The sequence below is a fragment of the Mchenga conophoros genome, linkage group LG20 (assembly GCF_057382185.1).
Source record: "Mchenga conophoros isolate Kocher_MC1m ecotype Shallow Benthic linkage group LG20, M_conophoros_male_GT1.1, whole genome shotgun sequence".
NCBI classification, from domain to species: Eukaryota; Metazoa; Chordata; class Actinopteri; order Cichliformes; family Cichlidae; genus Mchenga; species Mchenga conophoros.
Genome location: NC_140545.1, coordinates 1,062,939 through 1,085,197, shown reverse-complemented (window position 1 = coordinate 1,085,197; position 22,259 = coordinate 1,062,939). Strand labels below are relative to the sequence as shown.

Below are 22,259 nucleotides of genomic sequence, written 5' to 3'. Positions count from 1 at the left end.
TTTGCACAAGTGCACACAGGGAGGACATGCTGGTCTTTATTGGCCATTTCCTTTTGGAAAAGTGTTCAGTGGTAGTAGATTTACAATTGTATGTGGATGATTAAAGCAGATACAAGTTTATATATAAACTCTGAAAGCATTGACGTTTCTTTTTGCACATACACAGATTTAAAGTGTGTGAGATTGTTGTTTAATATCTTGGGATCGGTCCACACGTTCACGCAGGATGTCAGTGACACGCTCACGGCACACTTCTAGCAATTTCCATTAATGAAATCCATCTGCAGCATTTTCCTGGATGCGCTCTAAATGTAGCGATATTTTTACCTCACATCATGAGAAGTGCTGACACAGCAAAGCTCCTTTAGAAAATAAAATGCAAATAATTTAGTAGTTTCTAAATGCAGCACTGCACAATTTAGAAGCAATGGTGATCCCCAGGAAAACCAGTGAAATCTCCAGTGATTAAGTAGGTTTCCAGATTTAGTTGCATGAGTTTCATGTCAGAGGTTCACATTTCTGCACTTGATCTGTAAGGACAGCTGGATATTAAGTTAAAGGTATAGTTATGTGTGCAATCCAGCTGGCTCAAGGACTGCCCGGGGTGAAATTACCTCAGCACTGCAGCACGAGCACTTTTACTGCCAAAATCTGAACCACGCTTGTGGTGCATGTGTAAAGGAGCAGGGTAACACCTTTCAGGCCTACATAAAAACAAAATATTAAATCATCTGAAGTTAATTTGCTGCCTGTTTCCCATCAGCGAGTGATTACAGACTATAACATTCAACACTTCAAGCCACACACACTCAACACAAACAACAGAAATAAACGCTGCATTTACAGACATTTATTCAGCATTTATGTATTTACAAAAAACTGCTCTAATTTGGCTCCACTTTGCACAGTTTGAGAAAACTGAAGAAAAACCTGCATATTTACATTGGTAGAACAGTTTAAATGACTTTAACCCATGAAAAGGTCGAGCAGGCAGAGAATCTATCATTACACTGTTTACTGCCTCTGAATGCCTAACATGTCATTGTGTGTGTGCTCCTGCATCTCTGACAGCTAGAAATCAGACAGACAACCACAACAGACTAAGAGAACATGGCTACATGTAGGTCATGTAGCACCTTTTTTCTTCCACGTTTGGTCCCAAATGCCAAATGAATCCATCAATAAAGTCTTTACCATTAAACAACATTTCCTTTACCACAAAAATGTGGTTCTCTAAAGTCAGCTGCAGGTGGCCTTGTTGGGCTTTATTTGCAGAGTTAAAAAACACAAACAAAAAATACACAGAGTTGTGTAGAAGAGACTCACAGTGCGCGCTCAAAACTAAAATTCACTTTAGATCAATCACAGTTGTGTATGTGGTGCGAGAACGGGGAACAGGAGACCTCTTGACCAAACGTTTCTTCTTCATCTTTTCTAAACCATCATCCCTAGCTGACAGAATTTGGGATGAGGTTATGCCCCTTTTTTATTTATCCTCTTAAAACAGGACGGAAGTGAAGTAAAAATGTTCTACCACTATTGTTTTATGCTAATTGGCACAGTTATGTCTCTTCATAACATTAAATACCATCACCTCATAGTTGCCAAGATAGAGCAGTTAGATGGAAAACCAGATTAGGGTTGCAATGAAAGGCAGGTGATGGAGTAAAGCTGAGAAAGCAGTGAATAGTCTGGTGCCCCTGAAGCAGAGCTCTGGGCAGGTGAGGAAAGCTCTCTCTCCCAGAAAGATCCAGTGAAGCACATAGACTGGTAAACTTCAACCTCAGTCTCTTAAAAAAAGAGATCTTCATGCTAAAGTCATATTTTTAGACCATTTTAAAATGAATGGCATATCTATGATCCATTTAGCATTTTACTCGAAACCTCCAACAATAAAGAAGGTACACAAAGAGCTGGATCCATTGCTACACTCGGGGCATAGCTGCTGTAATTTAATAAACCAGCAAAGGTTGGAAACAGCTTCTTTTTTTATGCAGAGCAGATGTTGTAGGGTGTGTACCCCAGCAGGAACTCTCCAACACCCACAAAGTACACAACCTGTGCAATGCCAAAGAGCGGGGCTATGACAAGGGCCCGGCAAGTAGCTCCCTTGAGGAAAGCTCCAGGACCCTCTTTTCTCAGGATCTTCCTGCAATTAACAAGACAAGCCCAGAATTAGTCTTTGATTTATGCTATCGAGGCCAAGCCAAGCAGAATGTTTGTTGGTGATGCTGAGAATCCAAAGCTATGATTTAAGCTATGTTCACCTGATACAGTCCACCACGCCACTGTACGTTTCTTCATTAGTTCCTTTTCTGAGTGACTGGAGCCTTGTTTTGACAACTGCATGAGACAGAAAATTATAAATTATGCAAATAATAAAATGATGTTCTTCTTTAAAATGTCACTTTACTTCGTAGTGCACCAAATGAGTCTCTCACCATCACAAGGACTGACAGCCACAGCGGCGATGGATCCAGCCAAGCAGCCAGACAAAAAGGACCAATAGAAAGGGACGGATGGGTCGTCAGATGAATGCTGGCCAAGCTGGTGCACATGTGCAAAAAGAGGAAAGTACACAACAGAGAACGGGATGTCCCTGAAAAGATAAAATACAAACATGTTTGGATTGATAGACAGAAAGATGTAAAACTGGTTGATTAAACATGTGATATGGCAATACATTTGCACATCTCACCTCATCAATGTGGCCCCAAGACCCCTGTATAGTCCTGTAACACCCTTGGTCCTCAGCAGCTCTCTGGTGATCTGTATGGCAGAAGTTCGCATGGCTTGAGGCCCAGGGACGGTGTTATAGGAACGGCTAAGAACTGCGCTGGCCCTGCCCATCTTCAGAGTTGTTACAACAGCGGGCATCACTCTCTGCTGGGCAGCTGGCAGAAACAGGAAATCTAAGTATTTTAGAGCTGAAACACCCCCAAACACCAGTTTTGTTTGGGGGTTTTTGCAAATGATTTGCAGATGTAGATGGTTTTACCTATCCTGCCTGCATCCTGCAGCTGGATCTTGAGCATCTCCATGGGTGTGGTGACAATGACCTGGCACATCCCCGCACAGCATCCCGCCAACATCTCCTTGAACACTGTCAACTTACCACTAAGGACCCAAACACGTCGATTAGATAAAAAATAAATAAGAATGACACTGGATGTTAATATGTTCTTAAGTGCTACTCACCCATCTTTGCTCAACATGTGGCGAAAGAAATCATTAGCAGCTAGTTTGATGGCTTTCTCTGGGGTTACCAGGGTTAGATTTACTGCAGCACCTGCAACAACAAACCTGCTTGTGACAAACTTCCTCCTAATGAAGCAAAGGTGCAGACTTGCTGAAACATATTAACTCATCAGTCTGACAGCACATTTTCCAGTGCAGGAAAACAAGAGTATAGAAACTATCCTGACTGTAGGAATGTGCAAAGCAAAACGGAAATGTTTAGCAACAGAACAAAATAGCCTGCCACTAAGCTACTGTGACACAACTGACTGCATTTTTCGCTGCCTTGCACCAAACCATTAATGGGCCAGTTTACTCAGGCTTTGATCCAACACTGAATGTGACTCAGCATCTGTGCGTCTTATTAAATTACCCAGTCTGGTTGTATTGGTTCCACCAATTTCAAATAAGGTCAGGCAATTAAAATGTGTCATAGATCTCTTTGCTTTTACATATATCTGCCAATGTAGGTGATGGCAGTTCTTGCAAAACTAGATAAAGGACTTTGGGGCAAACAATCACTTGTAAAAACTGCAAGTATGGGCAAGTATTACCTCTGTACATGCCAAAGTAGCCCTCAGATTTAACTGTCTTCACTAGGCAGTCCATCCTGGTGAGAAACATGAGATTCACAGTGAAGGTTGTTATCATTCAGTGTAGCAGAATGGTGTCATTACAACATAAGTGTCACTGAAACATAATGATGACACAGCAACAAGAACAGGAACTTGCATAGTAGAAACAATAATGTATTCACACGCATTTTTAAGAAGAAGAAGCACTGGATTATGAAGATACAAACTATACTAGTGTTGTCGCAAACTATCAGTGAGTTTTCATTTGCAGGTGCCGGTCTTACATGTTCTTGTAGATTTGCTGCCCACTGCGCTGGTTCTGCAAGCGCGTCTTGGCCAAGTCGATTGGGAACACACAGGTGACTCCTACCATGCCTGCAATCCCTCCATTGATCAGTTTGGCTGGTAGACTGTACAAAGGCAAGTCGCAACAGACAAGGACATAACAATCATTCTTTTTCCCACCATTTCTGCAGTTACACAAAGAAGGGCATTGACAGGCGAGGCGAGAAAACCTGCTCAAACTAAGCTGAAGTAATATGAAAGCAACTCATTATGCTTCTTGGTGTGTGACCCATACTAGTGTATCTCTTTGTAGAAGCTATAGAAAATAACTTGTTGACAAAGTAAAGCAAACAACTCACATATAACTGTAATAAAGTGCTACACATCGGCACAAGAGCAAAAGACAGGTGGCAAATTCTGTGTTTATTGTATAAAACTATTGGATTGACAAAAAAACAATTAGAACATGCCTCGTTCCTATTATCTCATCTAACTTGGTGCACAGGTCCGTACCTTATCTGTTGTTGCTGGGCCATGGTTCTTGAATTTGGTGAGTGCAGAAGTTGTTTTAGCACAGAGGGAGAGCAGGCTGAGAGTCCCTGAGAGACACTGAGCAAGGCAAGAGCAGAAATAAGCTCAAGGTGATATATATAGAGGAAAGTCCGGCCCTGCAGAGACAAGGATAAATTTGACTCTCCACCCACTGCATTACCAGCCAAGTTAAAATCAGGGTCAGTTACCCACCAACATCAAAGCACAATCCTAATATCCAAATCAAGGCAGGCATACACCCATCTGCAGTGTGTCATTTCAGATGAATCCAGCTCTTGTCTCGAGGCGTCTTGATTGCAAACATACACTCATACAATGGATAAAATCATAAATTAAAAAACAAACAGCTACTGCGTCTCATAATAACCTGTGATCTGAGTTAGAAAGTTAACTACATCTGCTCTGCCTAATTACAAAAGCTTTACAGTTTTTTGCTTTTTGGTTGTTTTTTTAACCCGTCCTGCAACTTTTTCCCGGGTTGTTAAATTTATTTAGATGTGAAAGACATAGTAAAACATCGGAGCTGTATTCGAAAGAATCGTGGTTACTTACGGAAAAGAGCTGGGACAGCACGCCTTAAAATAAAGACTTTAACGCTGCTTCATATCCACCATCGTCTTGGTTAATAAATTAATGAATGAGTAGAAAGAGGAAGGAGACAAGCTACAGCTAGGTGCGCCTCAGACCTGACTTGGGAACCAATAAAAATTGATTCTCTAAAAACTGGGCGGGACAAACAGACCATGACGCAACATTTATAAGCGTTTCTCTCAGACATCAGCCGAGTAATCCTGATATCTCTGATATGGTTCGTGTTGGCTCACAGCAGGAACCCATTTCCTGGAACCATCATTCTTGCTATTGTTAGGTATTGTACTGGGTCTGTTCATGGTCCAGTTTATTATTATCGCCACCCAACCCCCTAAGCTGAGCAGTAACCAAATTAGCCTTTTTTTTAAATTTAATTTATTTTTTATTTGTTTATTTCAATGTTTTTATTGTAATTTCACACTTTTAGTCATAAAAGACAAAAAAAATCACAACTGTATTGCATGAACAGACTGTTTTATTGCAATATCATAATAAACTAGAGAACAGAACATGAGATGCACTACAATAACATCAACACACACAAACACGTAGTCATTTTCATTAATAGCTGAATCACTTCCGTGCAAGCGCGCTGCTGCTTGTATTGGAGTATTGTGAGATCTCCACAGCAGACTGGTTCTGTTTCTTCACACTGTCAAGTGTCGTGAAGCACTGATCATAAGGGATACGGCTGGTCCGGACGCAACGGTGTGTGCGTGTGTCACAGCGCCTACAGCTGCAGCAGTGGGCTGCGGGATAATACAGCTGTGGGTTGACATCCTTGGGACAACCAGGAATATGGGCAGCCCGGTACACCAAGGAAAGAGGAACACAGCTACGCTGGATCAAGAAAGTCCTCCCAAATCGTCCCCTCAAATTAGTGTCCTGGAAATGAGGAAACAAGGCTGATGACGACAATATTCAATGAGAACGGAACAAGGTGCCATTAAGATTTTTATATGATTAATATGTGAAAAATCCGCAGAATGTGTTACAGTTTGATATGTCATCATTACCTTCATCACATTTATTGTTGTCTCAAATATTCTCAAAATGTCCATCATACAGTTTGCTTAACCTTTACATCATTGAGTTTCCATGAAAAGTGTAACTGTGTGCAGAAGTTGTCACCTGGGTGTAACAATAGCCACTGCAGATGGTAGTGTTGATGGCCACGCACTGGGTGCAGTCTTGCTTCTCAATCCATAAAGTGTAATTCTTCAGCATACAGGTATACACCGCACCAACCATCAGCACACACAACAGCAAGGATTTCAATGCAAACAGAGGCATGCTAAATCTGTAAACACACACGAATGTACGGACAATTAAAGATACATGCAAGAAAACAGAATAAACAGATGCAATCAGAACGCTATCAATGCAACGTTTGCTTAGTTTCACGCAAACCTAAACTGAAGAGAAAAAAACAAACTGTGACATATGACCTTAGTGATATCTTGGAACTACAGAAGTGTCAGTTCATTGCAGAATCTGTTATGATGAGACAAGTTTGGTTCCCTCCTGTTCCCCTGGAAGTATCTGAAACTATAAAGGATGCCCATCCGCTTTTATGGAAACCTTAATCCACCCTGAGTGCCCCAGTAGACTTTGGTATACATCATTATTCCAATAATCGTGTCAATATCACTGCAGGTTGAAAATGCTGCCACAACATCTGTGCAAACCACAAACAACAAGTTATGCAACTCCAGCCCCGACCCTCAAACGTGTATGGCTGGGCAAAACTGATCCATGTGACTGATTCCACACGTTTTAGGTCGTGAGACGCGAAAGAGTCAAAGAATATTCCTCAAACTCAGTCTCCGTTTAAAAGTGCATTCAAACTTGTGTCAGTAAAACACATTGTAAGCTCCTCATTTAGCAGAGTGAACGCTCACTCGTTGTACTTAATGATGATGATGTTTGAGCAAACAAATCGTTTATAAAATGTGGAACTAGAGAAACAGATTCCTCTGTCTTTATGTTAAAAACAATTAAAGAAAAGTATAAAAGTTCCGAATAGAATCAAATGGAGACAAAATCAGAAATAATCTCATTTTACTTATGAATTCTGCTGTAAGTGTAACTGCTCATATTGGTTTGGCCTGGCTGATGCTGGGTCAGCCCGTGTCCTACAAGTAAGGTAAAAAGGGTATACCCTCTTTAGCTAAGCCATTAATGCTCCCATAATTCCCATCTGTTCTTAACAGAGGTGGCCATATGCCCTCAGATTTTTCCTCACTAAATGTTGTAAATAAACACGTTCAGCCAACACATGTAGGAGAGGCCTTTAAATCTGCAGGCATTTTAAAGAACTGCACATGTATAAATTTAAAAATTCAAACTTCATTAATTTTATTCAAGACTCAACTTTACACAATAACCGAGATATAAAATTTAAATGAAAAATATGCAATTTTGTGTATAATTCTAAAAATCTGAGAAACCCCCAAATGCAGCTTCTTTTTCTTACAGGTTAAATCTCTCAACAGTAAATGTATTTCTAACTTTGATTAGATTAAGCTTCCATTTTTCTGATGATAAACCATATAAAATCCACCCTGAAATACATTAACTACGCTTTTATTAAATTATTCATCTTATACTCACCATGCAGTCTGACATTAAAACTTCTTTATTCTTGCGACCTGGTCCCTGATGTTGTCACTCTGTTTTCGCTCTACATTTAACATGACGGTCACAGTTATATACTGCAGCCATCAGATAATTACAGCAAACTGGGTCGTGGACAGTTCACCAATTATCTGTGCCGACACACATCCCGCTTTTTTGAGACCAGCAGATTATTATTTGTATGAGGTATGAGAGAAGAGAACAATCAAACTGATTCATATCTCTCTCCAGACATTACTGTGTCAGTTTAATACTACACGGTACATATTCTGATTAGTGAAGATCAGGGTTAACTTACTTTAAGTAGCAATATTAATTACATAAATATTTACATTTTTTGACTACTTGCAATAATCCTTCCATAGTATATGGAACTGGCACACAAAGCTACTATTTCATTTAGAAACAAAACAGGTTTGCACACTTTCAAGTAGCACGCAGAAAAATCAGAAAGTATGCATGTTAAACAATTTAAAATATTTGATACTTACAGGTTAACCTGTAGGTTACAATGGGAATCTTAAAGATGTTTTGAGATTTAGCAGATGCTGCTGGGCTGGTTTGCTGTTCTGTGCTTAACTGCTGTAGTCAGTCACACAGATAGAAGGATCCAGAACTCATCTTGGAGTAGGCCAACTCAATAGACATCATTTCATTTGCCTCCTGTTCAACCCACTCTGTGAATGTGTTATCACTGTGGCATCATCAGATGATGTTCGAGGTTAAACTCTGTGGCTCTGTGTTTCAAGATCGTGCGGGCAACACTTCGTGTTCCAATAAGGCTAAAAAGTGGGGCAGAAACATGAACTGGTTTTGTTTGGGGGCCAAACTGAAGCTGTGCACCAAGGACAGTAGGACACAATATGATCACGGAGTTGTTTTCTGAAAGTTTAGTTAAGTGGTTACATGTTAAACAAAAAAGCAGTATTAAATAAAGATCCACAGTAAACACTTTACATACAGGTGCATCATCCGTAAAGACACCTAAATTACAATGCCAGTATTTTTCAGCGTTGTGCACTGTGCACCTCAAGTGTTCCACTGAAAAGGCATTATTTTTGTATGATAACTTGCACATGTAAAGCAGTATGTCATAAAAAAAGCAGGTTCTTGGCACTTCTTGTGTCTCACCAATGTCATATGCACAAACTGCATGTGAATATAGGCCAATGCAAGACCAAACAAGCGTATTAAGAAACATTAACATTCATCATTAACATACATGAGGAAACAGATGCTTTCAGTGTCTAAATCCAGAAGCATTTCCTTTTAACCTTGTGTTTACATTGCCCTCTCTCACAGAGAGATGTGAATATTTTGAATATGAATATTTCCTACAAGCATTTCATGTGAGATGCAGATTTATGATTTGCATTCACAATGTTGTCTTATGCGTGTGCCACAGTCCAGAAAAGTCTACTGTCATCAAGAGGACATAAATGACCCTCCAGTCACATGATCCTTGATGGTTTAATATTTGTGCAAAACGTGGGGGGAGAGTAGTCTGAATTGGGTTGTGGAGATCTGCCCCAACTCATTCATCGCACTCAATCGCCAGCCGCGAGCGCTTCCAAGTCATCAGAGAGATGCATCCACCTGCCAACCGGCTTCTCCTGCTACACCTGCTCTCATTGACCCACGCTTTCTGTTCACTCGCTCACCCGGATTCAGGTGATGCCCTGCAAGGGCAACGATTGGCTCTTCTCTCAGACCTTCCCCAAGGTGATTGGTGGAGTGACAAGCACTCGGCACGTGACCTCTTCAATGAGCTTCCTCCCACGGATTAGCACGCGCTGCACACCAGGTATAACTAGGGTCAAAAAGACGCGTGGAATCCTTATCACGGTTTGTTGCTTTAACGAGTATTTTGGGAGGGTTAGAATTTGAGCTATCCCAGAAATGTGTTTAGATTGTTTTTAATTTTATTTTAATTAATTTAAATAAAAGAAGGAACTGAACGCCCCGTTGCATTCTGGGCCGTTCAGTACACGCCGTTCACTGCGATTATTGTTATTTCGATCAAGAAGACTTTTTAAAATGTATTTTATAGCGCAGAGGAAAAAAAATATAAGCAGGAAAACTTCAGCTAATGTGTGAGTACAACCTGTTGGTTGCTTTTCGTGTTGTTAGTGACTTTATAGGAAACCTTTGTCAAGATAAGGAATTTAACAAATAACATTTCAGCCCATGCTTTCAGAAGATCTACATCAAAGACTGATGTTTGCTCCATTACGACTACATCGCTGAAATCGGCTACAATAGAAGACGAGCAGCCAAACCCAGACGTGTATATAAAGCTGTGCTTGTATCCAAACACTAGATGGCAGGCAAGCACAGTATCAGACTTGTCTTCTCAGCTGTGAGGAACTCGTGTGTTCCTGCATCTTGTGATTTTATCAGCTTGTTTAACTCTCGCCCACAGGCAGCTGTAAGGTGAAGAGTATAATTCACACAAGCAGAAATGTTTTATGAAGCTCCCAGACCCCAAGGAGATATAATTAACTCAATGCTCAGAGGAACAGGTGTAAAATGAATATGGCCAGATCACAGATGGCATGCAGGGAAATTTGGTTCTGAGCCCACAGAAAAGGTATTTATTGTGTTTTCGTACGAAGGAAATGAGGCTGAGTCGCTGTTAAACGGCATAGCTTTCCTAAACACGTGCACAGAGAAAGCTCCGTAGGCGGCAGTGAACATCCTGCTTCCTCAGTCATATAATAAATGGTCAAGGCAAGGTCCTCTTCACACAGCGAGACAGCCACAAATAAAGAGTGGATGTACATCTTGATGGGGGGGGGGACAGTCCAGATTTCCAATGAATGAAATCAGAAAATACAGCATCACCAAGGACAACATGTAATAATCTGTTTTCTGGGGCCATAGAAAGGTGCCATAACGCTGATTTTAGAACGATTTGTGTTTTCTGAGAATATCGAACAGCTCAATATGTTCTGTCATCTGAGGCTTTTGCTCCCTACAATCAGCCTATTTTAAGTTGGGTAACAGAGAGATTTTTAGTACTAGGGCCATTTTTGGAAGGAAGAAGAGAAACTACTTTGACCCAAATCATCTCTGGTGTCCTTGAAGACACTTATTAAGAACCTCGGGAATCTGGAGAACACCTCTAGACAGCTCTTCTCCACTTCTCCTCTACTCTCCTTTGTGATCTTCCCTGTCCTAACTTTTATTCCACCTTCCCTTTTTCCCTTTTTAAAGACAATGTTGGATAACACCTCCCACCCACTCCATGACATGCTGGTCAGTCACAGGAGCTCGTTCAGTGAGAGACTGAGATTACCGAAAAGCACCACTGAACGACACAGGAAATCATTCCTGCCTGTGGCCATCTCCCTGTACAACGCATCCACTTAACACACTGTTTGCTGCTACAACTACACATGTTTCTTTTCCAACTATTTATTTATAAGTGACTTATGTATGTATGTATATGTATATATATGTATATATTGTACTATTCTTAGTTAGCGTATTGTCTGTCTTGTCTTAATGTTGGTTTAAAATGGAGCACTGTAACAAAAAAAATAATTTCCCCCAGGGATCAATAAAGTATTCTGATTCTGATTCTTTTTGTCTGTGTGCACCTTCACTTTCACTCACACAGACCCACAAGGCTCCCACAGGGGCTCAAAATCAATCTCACGGTGCTTAAAATAATCAACCTAGTTGAGGCAGAGGGCTTACCAGTAACATGTACAGTAGCTCACGTCCTCACTCCTTATTTTTACCTCCACCCCACCTCCCTGATTGTGAGTGACTGGCAGCCATCTCAGGATTTATTTTGCTTTCTTTTCATTTTAATATTTACCCAGGCTGCCATCATTTCATTTGGAGTTCAGTTTTTTTGTCATATAGTTCATATAAATGATTGTATTGTAAGCTGTACTACATCTCTTGTCGAGTGACAGCTGGGGAAGGCTCTTGCTCCTTACCATCGAGAACTGGATTAGCACTGGTCTGATGACTGGATGGATAGATAGGTGGCTGGATGGGTGAAGTCATGTATGGGCAGGGATTCTTATATTTAGATCTGATTCCACATGAGTACCAATTATTTTCTTTTTCTTTTTTTTTAATCTTGTAATGTCACTGCTGTAATTTTCATCATAATCTAAATAAATATTTTCGTAAAAACGTGCAAATCTACTCTATGTACAGTTGCGGTCAACAGTTTGCATGCACTCATCATGGGCATGAAAGTCGTGGTAATTTGGGGCTTTTAATGATTGATTTTTCTGGAATGATTGTACACAATACATCTTTAATGACTAAAAGAATATTACTTGTGTGCTCAAGTTTGAATTTAGTTTGGATTTTCTCTCTTCCACACGAGGTCAAAAGGATATACACAACCTTAAAACAGTATATTGAGTTTATGCATCCCACTAATATTTTTGGTAACCATCAACAAGCTTCTGTCATAGTCTGTCTGATATTTTTGGGGAAAAGCCTAATGTTACCCTGCTTTATCCGTTGCAAAAGCAGTTTTGATGTATGTTTGACATAAATTTCCTGTTGGGACTCCCAATCATGTCAAACCATCCAGCTGTGGGCTTTCTTTGGCCCATTTGACCATAAAACCATCTCCAGAGACATTTGTCTCGTCCACGTGGGCAGCTCAAAATTTCAGTTGAGTTTGAGTTGAGCTGAAGCTTCTTTCTTGGTCAACACCGTCTCAATCTGTGACAATGTAAAACTCACCTCACTGTGGACATTGACACTGGTGTTCCAGCAATTTCCATATCATGGCAAACACTGAGGTGTTACTGAACATCCTAACCAACCGCTCATCTTTCAGATCTTGTCAAAGTAGAGATGCATCTAAAAAAAAAAACTTATACTTAATATACGATTGTTTGGTCAGTCCAACGAGTGCTGTCATGCAAATCCTTTTTATGCTGCAAAGAGAAACTCGCAATTTGCATCACTCAGTATCACTAATGATAATTAAATAGGCTTTAATTATTTTCAAGTTCAAAGGCACTGTAAATCCTTCAGCACCACCACTAAAATAATTACGTGACTGCATGTATGTATTTGAGCCCGTATGTATATATGTTATTATAGCCTCTGTGGATTGGAAATCCTAAATGAATTCAAGATTGTGCACCCAAGTGTTCTTTTTGAAAGTAATTAAAGATAAATGCTGTACAGTCAAAAAAGAACAGATTAAAGAAACTAACGGCCCCAAATGACCAAGACATTCATGCTCATGATGAGTGGGTGTAAACGTCTGACCACAACTGTACGCGCATGTATGAATTTAAGTAATTCACACCATAAATGTGTGGGTGCAAGATGACTCACTTACTGTACACGTGTGTGAAAACCTGCCTATTTACTGAAAAAAGAAGGGCGATAAAGGTTGCCGGCTCCACCTAATTGGTGGCACCTGTCACAGTAAGTTTTGACCCCCAGAGAAATATCATCGATCACCCGGGACAAAAATAGCATCTGGAGCCCAGCTTCCAGCCAACAATGAAACTTTCTCCTCCTCACTCGTTCTGGTAATTAACAAAATCATTCACACAGATGAATCTAGCTGACGATCTTCAAACAATACCCATTCATACCTGTTACAACCTTTAACTAATGAGCTCTCCTTCTGTTTGAGCTGCTACTTTGAGGAAAACATTTGAAAACTGCAGCATGGCCCAGGTCAGATCCCAGAGACACGTTCAGTGAAAAAATCATGCTTTGTTTTCCTTTTTCTTTTCTTGTCTCATATTATTGATTTTTAAAGATATGCAAATTTGTCCCAACACAGTGCTCAAGTCAAGGAGGCAATGCCCGCCCTACATCACAACTCAAATATAGCTACACCAATTAAGGCCAGTTCTTGTATGCTACACTGGGCATGTGGAAGAAATCATTCTCCATTACTGTATTATAATTCTCTTGATGTCTGATTGTGCAGCAAGTCAGTGGATGAAAAAGACGGATAACTTTGGGGAGGAGCAGCACGCTTAATTGGATTCTGCATTATTGTGAACAGGACTGTAGAGATGACAGAAATGCTCCTGATTCAGAATCGTTCATTAGTGGGCAAAATAAATGGATCAGGGTGTTAAGTTTAGCCCTAATTATTCTGTTTATCTTTTTGTTTAGTCCCTTTATCTCCCTTCCTTGCTTCACTACAGCTGTCAGAGTAGGAGTAAAGTAATTGCAACCTGTCTCTGGTCTACACTGGCCATCAGCCCAACATAGAGAGCCAGAGGAGGGCCACAAAAAGAAAAGAAGTGGGAAAAAAAGATGCGTTAACAAATAAACTGAAGGGGGAGGGTGGGGTGAGTAGACAATGTAGAATGTATAACAGCGAGAAATGGAAAATATAAAGGAGAGTGACCAAGTGAACAATGCTGATGAAGATGAGAACGAGCGGAGAGAGGGCCGGCGAGATGAAAGGATGGAGGGTGAGCAGAATGGCAGAGGGAGAAGGGGAGGGTAAGCTTCCGACAAAAGGAAGTGGGAGACAATCCAGTAAGGCACATGGTGTGTGTGTGTGTGTGTGTGTGTGTGTGTGTGTGTGTGTGTGTGTGTGTGTGTGTGTGTGTGTGTGTGTGCGTTGGTTTGTTTGTTTCTCACACATGTTTGAGCACCAACATGGTAAAGGAGTGCAAGCAGTAGCTGGTCACAGCCCCTAATAGCATTATATTACTTGGTGCCAAATCTGAAAGGCTAGATTGCAGGCTGTTAGGGATTTAATTCTAAATTAAGCCTGTAAGGAGAATGTTTGCATGTAAATCCATGTACCAAACCATTACTCTGTGTGTGAACACAACAGCTAGAAACATGAAATTATAGTACTGAGACAACTAAGAGAATGCCGAGCTTGGCTCATAAAGCTGTCAGATGTGCGCACACATATGGATGTGTGCTCAGGTAAGGCTAATAATTACTAAGATGCTAAATGCACATTTTTCAACCTTTCATTCAAGCCTGTGAAGTTTATATCAGCTGTTAAGCCTCCAAACTCACACACATGCAAAGATTCACATTGAAAAACGATTGGAGTGCAGCTAAAGCATGAGGAGTGGAGGAACAAAGGGGAAGCAGAATGTGACAGAGTGAGTGAAGGAAGGCCAGAGCACTGACTCTCCTTCTCCATGGCTGCTGGCCTTGAAGCCTGCTGACTCCGAATGGCACGTTTGGCAAAGGAGTGTTTACTGTGAGTCCTCAGAGCTATGATGCATTTTAATCTAAATATAAGGAAGTATGTTTTATTGTTTGCTTTGATTGCACAATTTGGCTCAGCTCCCTTTTCAAACATGTTTTTGTCCAAAAGTGGCAGATCTTTAAAGTGGGGGTTTGGCTCAGTGTTGATGCACTTATCGAGGTGAAGGTCAGTGCTTATTATTACAAATCCTATGACTCAAAATGATGGTTCGCAATAAAGCATAGTGGTCACATCACACATCTGTACCAACAAGTACAAACCCTACTCCTGTGCCCTCTTAACCATACTATATTTATTAGAATGCACAGCAGTATCATTGAACAGCATCTTTTTGAGCAGACCTGCTTATTTTCTGATCGTATATATTATTTGAACTTGTGGAAAATGTTCACTTATTCATATATCTCAGCAAGAAGCCTACTTAATAGATGGTATACTTGAAAAAAACCACAAGGTCACTCATTTATTCAACAAAATATCAAGCTGTAATTTTATTCTATTGAACAAACATAATATGAAAGTTGGCATCATAGGCTACAGTGTCCCCTTTAGCAACAATAACTTTATTGAAACATGTGCAAACATACATGGAAATCCAGTATAAAGAGCAAAAAAAGATATTTGAAATTTGAAAGGCAATATCTGACATGACCTCCTTTATTCTTAAACACAGACTGAATTCTCTTAGACAAACTTTCTTGTAATTTCTTGAAGTAGTCTTCAGAAAACGTTCTCCAGGCTTCTTGAAGGATATTCAAAGCTCTTCTTTGGATGTTGGCTGCCTTTTGTTCTGTTGTCTGTCAAGATGATCCCACACTGCTCCAGTGATGTTGAGGTCATGGCTCTGAGGAGGCCAGTCCCCAGAGCTCGTACCTGTGATGGTGACTGATAAGTCTTCTGTGTTTTTCTATCCAGGGAGGATTTCCCTGCAGTGGCAGTGTGTTTGAGGATGCCGTGCTGACAAATGAAGCATTTGGCACTCAGGTGCTTTCCAATAGGTCAAAATGTGACAGTACTTTTCCTTAAACCAAAACCAACAGAAATGCATGGCCCATCACAGAGCCTCCATCATCTTTTACTGACGGCTGTAGACACTCACTGTTGTAGCTCTCCTGACCTCGGTGATTTGAACCAGAAATTAGACATTTGGATGGATGGATTCATCACTCCATAAGAGATATCGCCCCTCTGTTTCAGCCCAGTTCTTGTGTAATTTGGCATAACCCCAACCTTTTCTGCCTGTTTTCCTTCCTTAAGAATGGTTCAAAAGCGACCCTTTCACCATTTGATGAGGCTTCAGTAACAGTGCATGGATCAATGCCCCCCTCAAGAAAACTGCTCTTACCATCACAAAGAATATTACCATATGGCCAGAGGGTGCCTCTCAGCAGCTGCAGGACTGTTTTGACAGGACTAACTGGGATATCTTTGAACATCAGGACTTGGAAATGTTCACAGACGGTGTCCTCTGCTATATAAAACACTGCATAGACACTGTTACAGCAGTCAAACGGATCCGGGCTTATCCCAACCAAAAGCCCTGGATGACCCGGGAGGTCAGGCAGCTGCTGAAGGAGAGGAACATTGCGTTCAGGTCTGGCAACAGGGATTACTACACCACAGCCCGATCCAACCTGAAGAGAGGCATCAGAGAGGCAAAGGGGGACTATAGGAGGAGGATCGAGGACCATTTGAAGAGTAATACCAGCCGGCAGGTGTGGCAAGGCATCCAGCACCTAACCAACTATAAGATCAATCTCGGAGCTGCGGACGGTGACCTGGAGCTGGCAGAGGAGCTGAATATCTTCTTTGCCCGCTTTGAGACCAGGGTACCGGAGGTATTGGAGCCACAGCAGCAACACGCCACCCATAGCAGCACCACCCTCACCCTGGAAGAGCACGAGGTGAGGCGCATGCTGCAGGCTGTTAACCCGAGGAAGGCGGCGGGTCCTGATGGTGTGCCAGGTCGAATATTGAGGGATTGTGCAGGACAGCTGGCTGGGATCTTCACCAGGATTTTCAACAAATCCCTCGCACAGGCGACTGTCCCACTCTGCCTGAAGTCCTCCACCATAGTCCCCTTGCCTAAGAAGCCCCACATCACCGGCCTGAATGACTACAGACCGGTGGCACTCACCCCAGTGGTAATGAAATGCTTTGAGAAGCTGGTCCGCAGACACATCACAGCAGCCCTGCCCCGCAGCCTGGATCCACACCAGTTTGCCTACAGAGCAAACCGGTCCACGGAAGACGCTGTAGCCACAGCACTCCATGCTGCATTAACTCACCTGGAAGAGCATGGTAGCTATGTGCGGATGCTCTTCGTGGATTACTGCTCAGCTTTTAACACCATCCTTCCACACAAACTGGTGGCCAAGCTACAAGACCTGGGGCTTCCATACAGCACCTGCATGTGGATCAACAGCTTCCTCTCGGGCCGTAGACAGAGAGTCAGAGTTGGCCATCACACATCCTCAGCCCTGAGTCTCAGCACTGGCTCACCCCAGGGCTGTGTGCTCAGTCCACTGCTCTACTCTCTCTACACACACGACTGCACTCCTCGCCACCACAGCAACATCTTTGTGAAATTTGCAGATGACACCACAGTGGTGGGGCTCATTTCCAAGGGAGACGAGTCTACGTACAGAGACGAGGTGGAGCAGCTGACGTCATGGTGTAAGGCCAATAACCTCCTCCTCAACACTTCAAAAACCAAAGAACTCATAATAGACTTCAGAAGGAAAAAGGCAGAGATCCAACCACTATTCATAAATGGGGACTGTGTAGAAAGGGTGGCAAGCTTCCGCTTCCTGGGAGTCAATATAGAGGAGAACCTTTCCTGGAGTGTGAACACCTCCGAGCTGCTGAAAAAGGCCCAACAGAGACTGTACTTCCTGAGAATTCTCAGGAGGAATAACATCACACAGAGACTGCTGGTGTCCTTCTACAGAGCCACCATTGAGAGTGTTCTAACTTACTGCATATGCATCTGGTACACTAGCTGCACAGGGGCTCAGAGGAAAGCACTCCAAGGGATCATTAACACCGCCCAAAAGATCACTGGCTGCCCTCTCCCCACACTGGAAGTTCTACACAACGCCCACTGTTTTAAAAAGGCCCAAAACATCATAAAAGACACCTCACATCCTGGCCACTCCCTGTTCGAACTGTTGCCCTCAGGCAGACGGTACAGGGCAATCAGAGCAAGGACTAATAGACTCAAACACAGCTGTTATCCAACTGCAATAACACATCTGAATACTACAAAAAAATGTCCATCACGCCACTCTTGTGTTAATCTATGCACGGTCTGAAGCATGTGTGTGGGAATGTATGTGAATGTTTTACTGTTATATCTTATTAGTATTTTAAGTATTCTATCTATTTTATTTATTGAATTTTATTGTTTTATTTCTATTTTGATATTGCTAGGGATGATGCAATGATCGGGGACCATTCTTAATTTCGTTGTTCTCGTGACAATGACAATAAAGTTTCTGATTCTGATTCTGATTCTGAACTGAAGATCCAGCTACAGAAAACCAGGAGAACTGTTGCTCAAGGCCACTTTAAAAAATACACAAAGCAAACTGTAAAGAAACGAGAGGTGGCTCAAATATGTTGCACAGCTCTGTATTTTGAGGAAATAATAATCAGTCGTTGACATCACCTGGCTGGCTTCCTGTAGCCACCCCTTGTGCATAAGAGAGCGGCTGAAAGTAGCTTCTACCTCCTGCTTTAAATTCCTTCACTGCATCGCTATCATGACTACGGTCATTCTATTACTCCCACCATTTTTCTTTTTGTAAGGTCCAATTCAACTTCAATTTTAAGCCAGTTGTCCTCACATTGTCTTCAAGCACTGTTTGATTTGATGTAGAACTCATAGTTGAGTCAATGACTGCAAGCTGCCCCTGAGGCAGTGAAGAAACCGAGAATCACAAAATTCCCACCACTGTTTTGCAGTTTGTGCAGCTCTTGGCATGATCCTCACTGATGTGACTGTATGCTTACATTTCTCCTGTTCCTTGAGATTTGACTGTATCTCTCTGTGTGTACGTGTGTGTTACACAAACACACCTATACACTCCTTTGTATGTCTGTATCCACAGCAAATGGAAGCGGCAGTAGACTCAAGGTCTCTTGTGAAAGAAAAGACTGCAAACACCTGGACAAAAAAACCAAAAGCATAATGCCACACACTGCATAGGTGTGTGTGTGTGTGTGTGTGTGTGTGTGTGTGTGTGTGTGTGTGTGTGTGTGTGTGTGTGTGTGTGTGTGTGTGTGTGTGAAGGCTGCAGGAACAAAAAAGGAGATATCTGTTGCCTCTGCATCAAGCTCAACTTGCTAACTCTTTCTCCTTCACACACATGCACACACACACACACAGACACACACATGCACACACACATGCAGTTCTTTTTTTTCTTTTTCCCCCTCAAACACATACATGCACAAACACACATATACGAGCAGGCAGGCGACCTCACAGACGCATAGAAACCCAGTATTTAGTTCCTGCGTCATTACAGTAGCCATCTGTCAGTATGCAGGCACACATACACGGACTTGGCTCTGTGTATGCATCCACTACTCACTCACACACACATGCACACTAGCCAGAGTAATACACTCACCCCAGGAATATCTCACCCTGGTGACCCTCTGTGCCCCGCACGCCCCGTTGCTTTGATTGATTTTCTATAAAGATTCATATTCTTGGCTCAATCTGAGAGGTGAAAGGCTTTCTTTCCCTAGTTTTCTCATCCATTGTTCTGTTTTTCTCCTTTCCCTTGTCTTTCTCTCCATCCCTACCCACGTGAATCTGTCTGTTTGTTTGAGTCTGCCAAAGGCTGATGTCATTGTCCACCAGCGTACTTCCAGTGCGTGAGATGAAATGAATGTTAGATATAATCCCACGGTTTTAATCCGGGCCACTCCCAATCCGCTGCCTGCACACACCGGACAGCCGGAGAAAAATCTTATGATCAGCACAGTTTTGTTTAACCGTGAAAGCACGCAGTGTTTGGAGAGGAGTGCGGGACACACAGTTGGGCCTCGAGCAGCCTTTAAAAATGATCTCACATTATTCAAAGATGCCCACCTGCTGTGCTCATAGAGAGAGGGAGAGAGAAAGAGAGAGAGATGAAAGATTATTTATTTCTCATGGGTGGGAGACAGTGAGTGAGCGAGCGAGCGAGTGGGAGGGAGGGCGGCAGTCAGAAGCAAGCAAACTAATTCTCAGACAGTCGTGCCAGAGCAGGAGCTGCAGTTCACCTCGCTGACTCTGTCGGTTTAAAAGCCATTTTAAGTGTTATTCAACCATTAATTTATTCCCAAGTAACAAGTAGGACGATACTTTCCATTTTGGACAGGGGGCTTCAAACACGCGCACCCGCACTTCTTCCGAGCCGCGACAACTCAAGGTAAGGCTTCAAACTTCAAATGACAAACGCGAATTAATTTCATGTCTCCGTATTGTATCCTGCGTGGCTGCTAGGAAGCAGTAATTAAATAAAAGATTAGATAAAAGAGACGCTTTCTTTCCTTTTCTCCTGGCGCGCTGCTTCTTCGGTTACTGCCGACGTGCGCGGTGCAGCCAGCGTGCGTAAAGCAGCTGCAGCGATAATCTCCAAAGTGGCAACCAGCAGGACTCATACAGCGTTACTGGCTTCTTCTCGTCCCATAATGAAAACAGAAGGAACAGATTACATCTAACAAGTAACAACGACTTTTTAAAAGAGTAATAACAAACGACGGTGTTGGACGTTTGTAACTTGCTGCATTAAGTTTTCGTCCTCATGCTACTGAACCTTAAACAGTTCTACAACAAAAGTCTGGAAAATACGCTTAAGGAAAAGTGAGAGCGTTCAAAGCTCTTCGTCAGAGAGGTGTTTTACAAGTGCAGCTCATCCTTTTCACGCTCCCAGCACAGCAGCTGTATTAGTTTTGAGTAAAATTAAGAGACCCCCTTAGAAGAAAAACAACCTAAAACCTTCACATATTCATCCTCACATCCTTTCTCTCTCTCTCTCTGCTAAACCGTATCCAGCTCTAGGTTTACCAGGTTTTTTCTTTTTCTAACCATGCATTTCTACACTTACTAAGTCAGCATTATGAGTTTTATGCTGAATCAAGGTGGCTGATTACGTTTAAAGTGGGCTTTTCAAATAAGTGATTATGCTCAAATGCTTTGAGAGTGACTGCAGAAATCATTTAATGTAGTGGCCAGTCACAGCCTTCACAGAGCACCACTTTTTCATAAAAGGGACAGCAAATGCAAATGTACTGTTTGAATAATTTTATTCAAATATATTGAAACCGATAAAGAGTTTATTAAAGACACAATGGATAGTACATCATATTTAATTTTATTTTTTATGAGGCCACCCCCTGCTGGCCTCATTAACTTCATTAATGTGAGCTCCTGCAGTTTGATAAAGTGGGCTGGCAGAGTGGAGAAAACATGAGAGAAATCCATGTATATGCTGCTACACTACTGCACCCCAGAGAGAGACAGAGTAAAAGAGGTTGCTGAGCTGAGAAAGCAAACACAGTGGCCAAGGAAAAAAATGTGGATGTTTACATATTCATCTCATTTGACTTGTAAGGGCTGCTGTGTATTTCCCAACACAGTTTCTTTTACTCTCTAGATTTAGCGCGCTTTGATTTTATGTAACAAGGCAAAAAATAACGTTTCAAGCATCACATCTCACACAGTTCACACCTGCATGCTGAGCTGTCAGCTTCACAATATGCACTGTCGGTATAGTTATATATATAGTTATAGTTATTTCTTTATTCATTCATCCTTCCAAGCCTTCATTTCACCACCCACTGCTCTTTCATTTGTGGCCACTGTCCCTTAAACCTGTAAATTTTTTAATGCATCTCTTGAGACCTCGTTTAGAGTTTGTAGAGAAAAGCTCCAGCCTAAAGCACAAAAGGCTTTCACATCGCTTGTGAGTTTTGTCATTGTATTGTTCATCGTGAAAAGGCAGCCGTGCTCGGATTTAGCTGGACAAGCCAAAAAGCTGACAAGCCAACACTTCACGTTCCCAACCAAACAAAGGTGGTTTCACTGATACACGGGATGTGTGTAATCAGGTGTATCTGTGTGCATTTACTTTTTTTCGTTGTTGTTTTTTGTCAGTCACCAACCTGCTTTTTTGATAATGGAAGCTGCG

The 22,259-nt window shown here is 41.9% G+C and overlaps 3 protein-coding genes and 1 non-coding gene across 7 annotated transcripts in view; 1 reads left to right on the top strand and 3 right to left on the bottom strand.

The window, feature by feature from the left end:
• Positions 1-794: 794 nt before the first annotated feature.
• On the bottom strand, positions 795-5,346 carry LOC146549970 (mitochondrial glutamate carrier 1-like). 3 transcript variants are annotated; one of them, XM_085259349.1, is made up of 10 exons: positions 5,202-5,346; positions 4,611-4,706; positions 4,097-4,222; positions 3,792-3,847; positions 3,199-3,289; positions 2,999-3,117; positions 2,699-2,894; positions 2,442-2,599; positions 2,268-2,343; positions 795-2,149 (listed from the first exon to the last, which is right to left on the bottom strand). In XM_085259349.1, the coding sequence occupies exons 2-10, from the start codon at positions 4,631-4,633 to the stop codon at positions 1,990-1,992; spliced, it is 1,005 nt and encodes a 334-aa protein (XP_085115475.1). In that variant the 5' UTR covers positions 4,634-4,706; positions 5,202-5,346; the 3' UTR covers positions 795-1,989. The 3 variants fall into 3 exon arrangements, with proteins under 3 accessions (XP_085115475.1, XP_085115474.1, XP_085115473.1); XM_085259348.1 differs by having other exon boundaries at positions 796-2,149; positions 4,611-4,765; positions 5,202-5,305; XM_085259347.1 differs by lacking the exon at positions 5,202-5,346 and adding an exon at positions 4,842-5,175 and having other exon boundaries at positions 796-2,149; positions 4,611-4,765.
• A 240-nt stretch (positions 5,347-5,586) lies between these two features.
• On the bottom strand, positions 5,587-6,890 carry LOC146549969 (follitropin subunit beta-like). 2 transcript variants are annotated; one of them, XM_085259784.1, is made up of 3 exons: positions 6,689-6,890; positions 6,372-6,540; positions 5,587-6,125 (listed from the first exon to the last, which is right to left on the bottom strand). In XM_085259784.1, the coding sequence occupies exons 2-3, from the start codon at positions 6,531-6,533 to the stop codon at positions 5,814-5,816; spliced, it is 474 nt and encodes a 157-aa protein (XP_085115910.1). In that variant the 5' UTR covers positions 6,534-6,540; positions 6,689-6,890; the 3' UTR covers positions 5,587-5,813. The 2 variants fall into 2 exon arrangements, with proteins under 2 accessions (XP_085115910.1, XP_085115911.1); XM_085259785.1 differs by having other exon boundaries at positions 6,372-6,754.
• A 2,475-nt stretch (positions 6,891-9,365) lies between these two features.
• LOC146549968 (Nuclear RNase P) lies at positions 9,366-9,657 on the bottom strand. Its single transcript, XR_014890308.1, has one exon.
• Positions 9,658-20,085: 10,428 nt separating this feature from the next.
• Positions 20,086-22,259, top strand: part of camkvl (CaM kinase-like vesicle-associated, like) — a 42,941-nt gene continuing 40,767 nt past the window's right edge. The window contains exon 1 of the mRNA XM_085259555.1: positions 20,086-20,498. The gene's annotated coding sequence lies outside the window, so the exon portion shown is untranslated. The remainder of the gene's footprint in view (positions 20,499-22,259) is intronic.

What these genes read in the sequence shown, in the direction of transcription:
- LOC146549969 (XM_085259784.1), bottom strand. Translation starts at nt 6,533, where the DNA reads ATGCCTCTGTTTGCATTGAAATCCTTGCTGTTGTGTGTGCTGATGGTT. An exon ending in GTGGCTATTGTTACACCCAG is followed by an intron (nt 6,126 to 6,371) that starts GTGACAACTTCT and finishes CCTCATTTCCAG; the next exon opens with GACACTAATTTGAGGGGACG.
- LOC146549970 (XM_085259347.1), bottom strand. An exon ending in CACATGTTGAGCAAAGATGG is followed by an intron (nt 3,118 to 3,198) that starts GTGAGTAGCACT and finishes TTGGGTCCTTAG; the next exon opens with TGGTAAGTTGACAGTGTTCA. An exon ending in GGCTGTCAGTCCTTGTGATG is followed by an intron (nt 2,344 to 2,441) that starts GTGAGAGACTCA and finishes TGTCTCATGCAG; the next exon opens with TTGTCAAAACAAGGCTCCAG.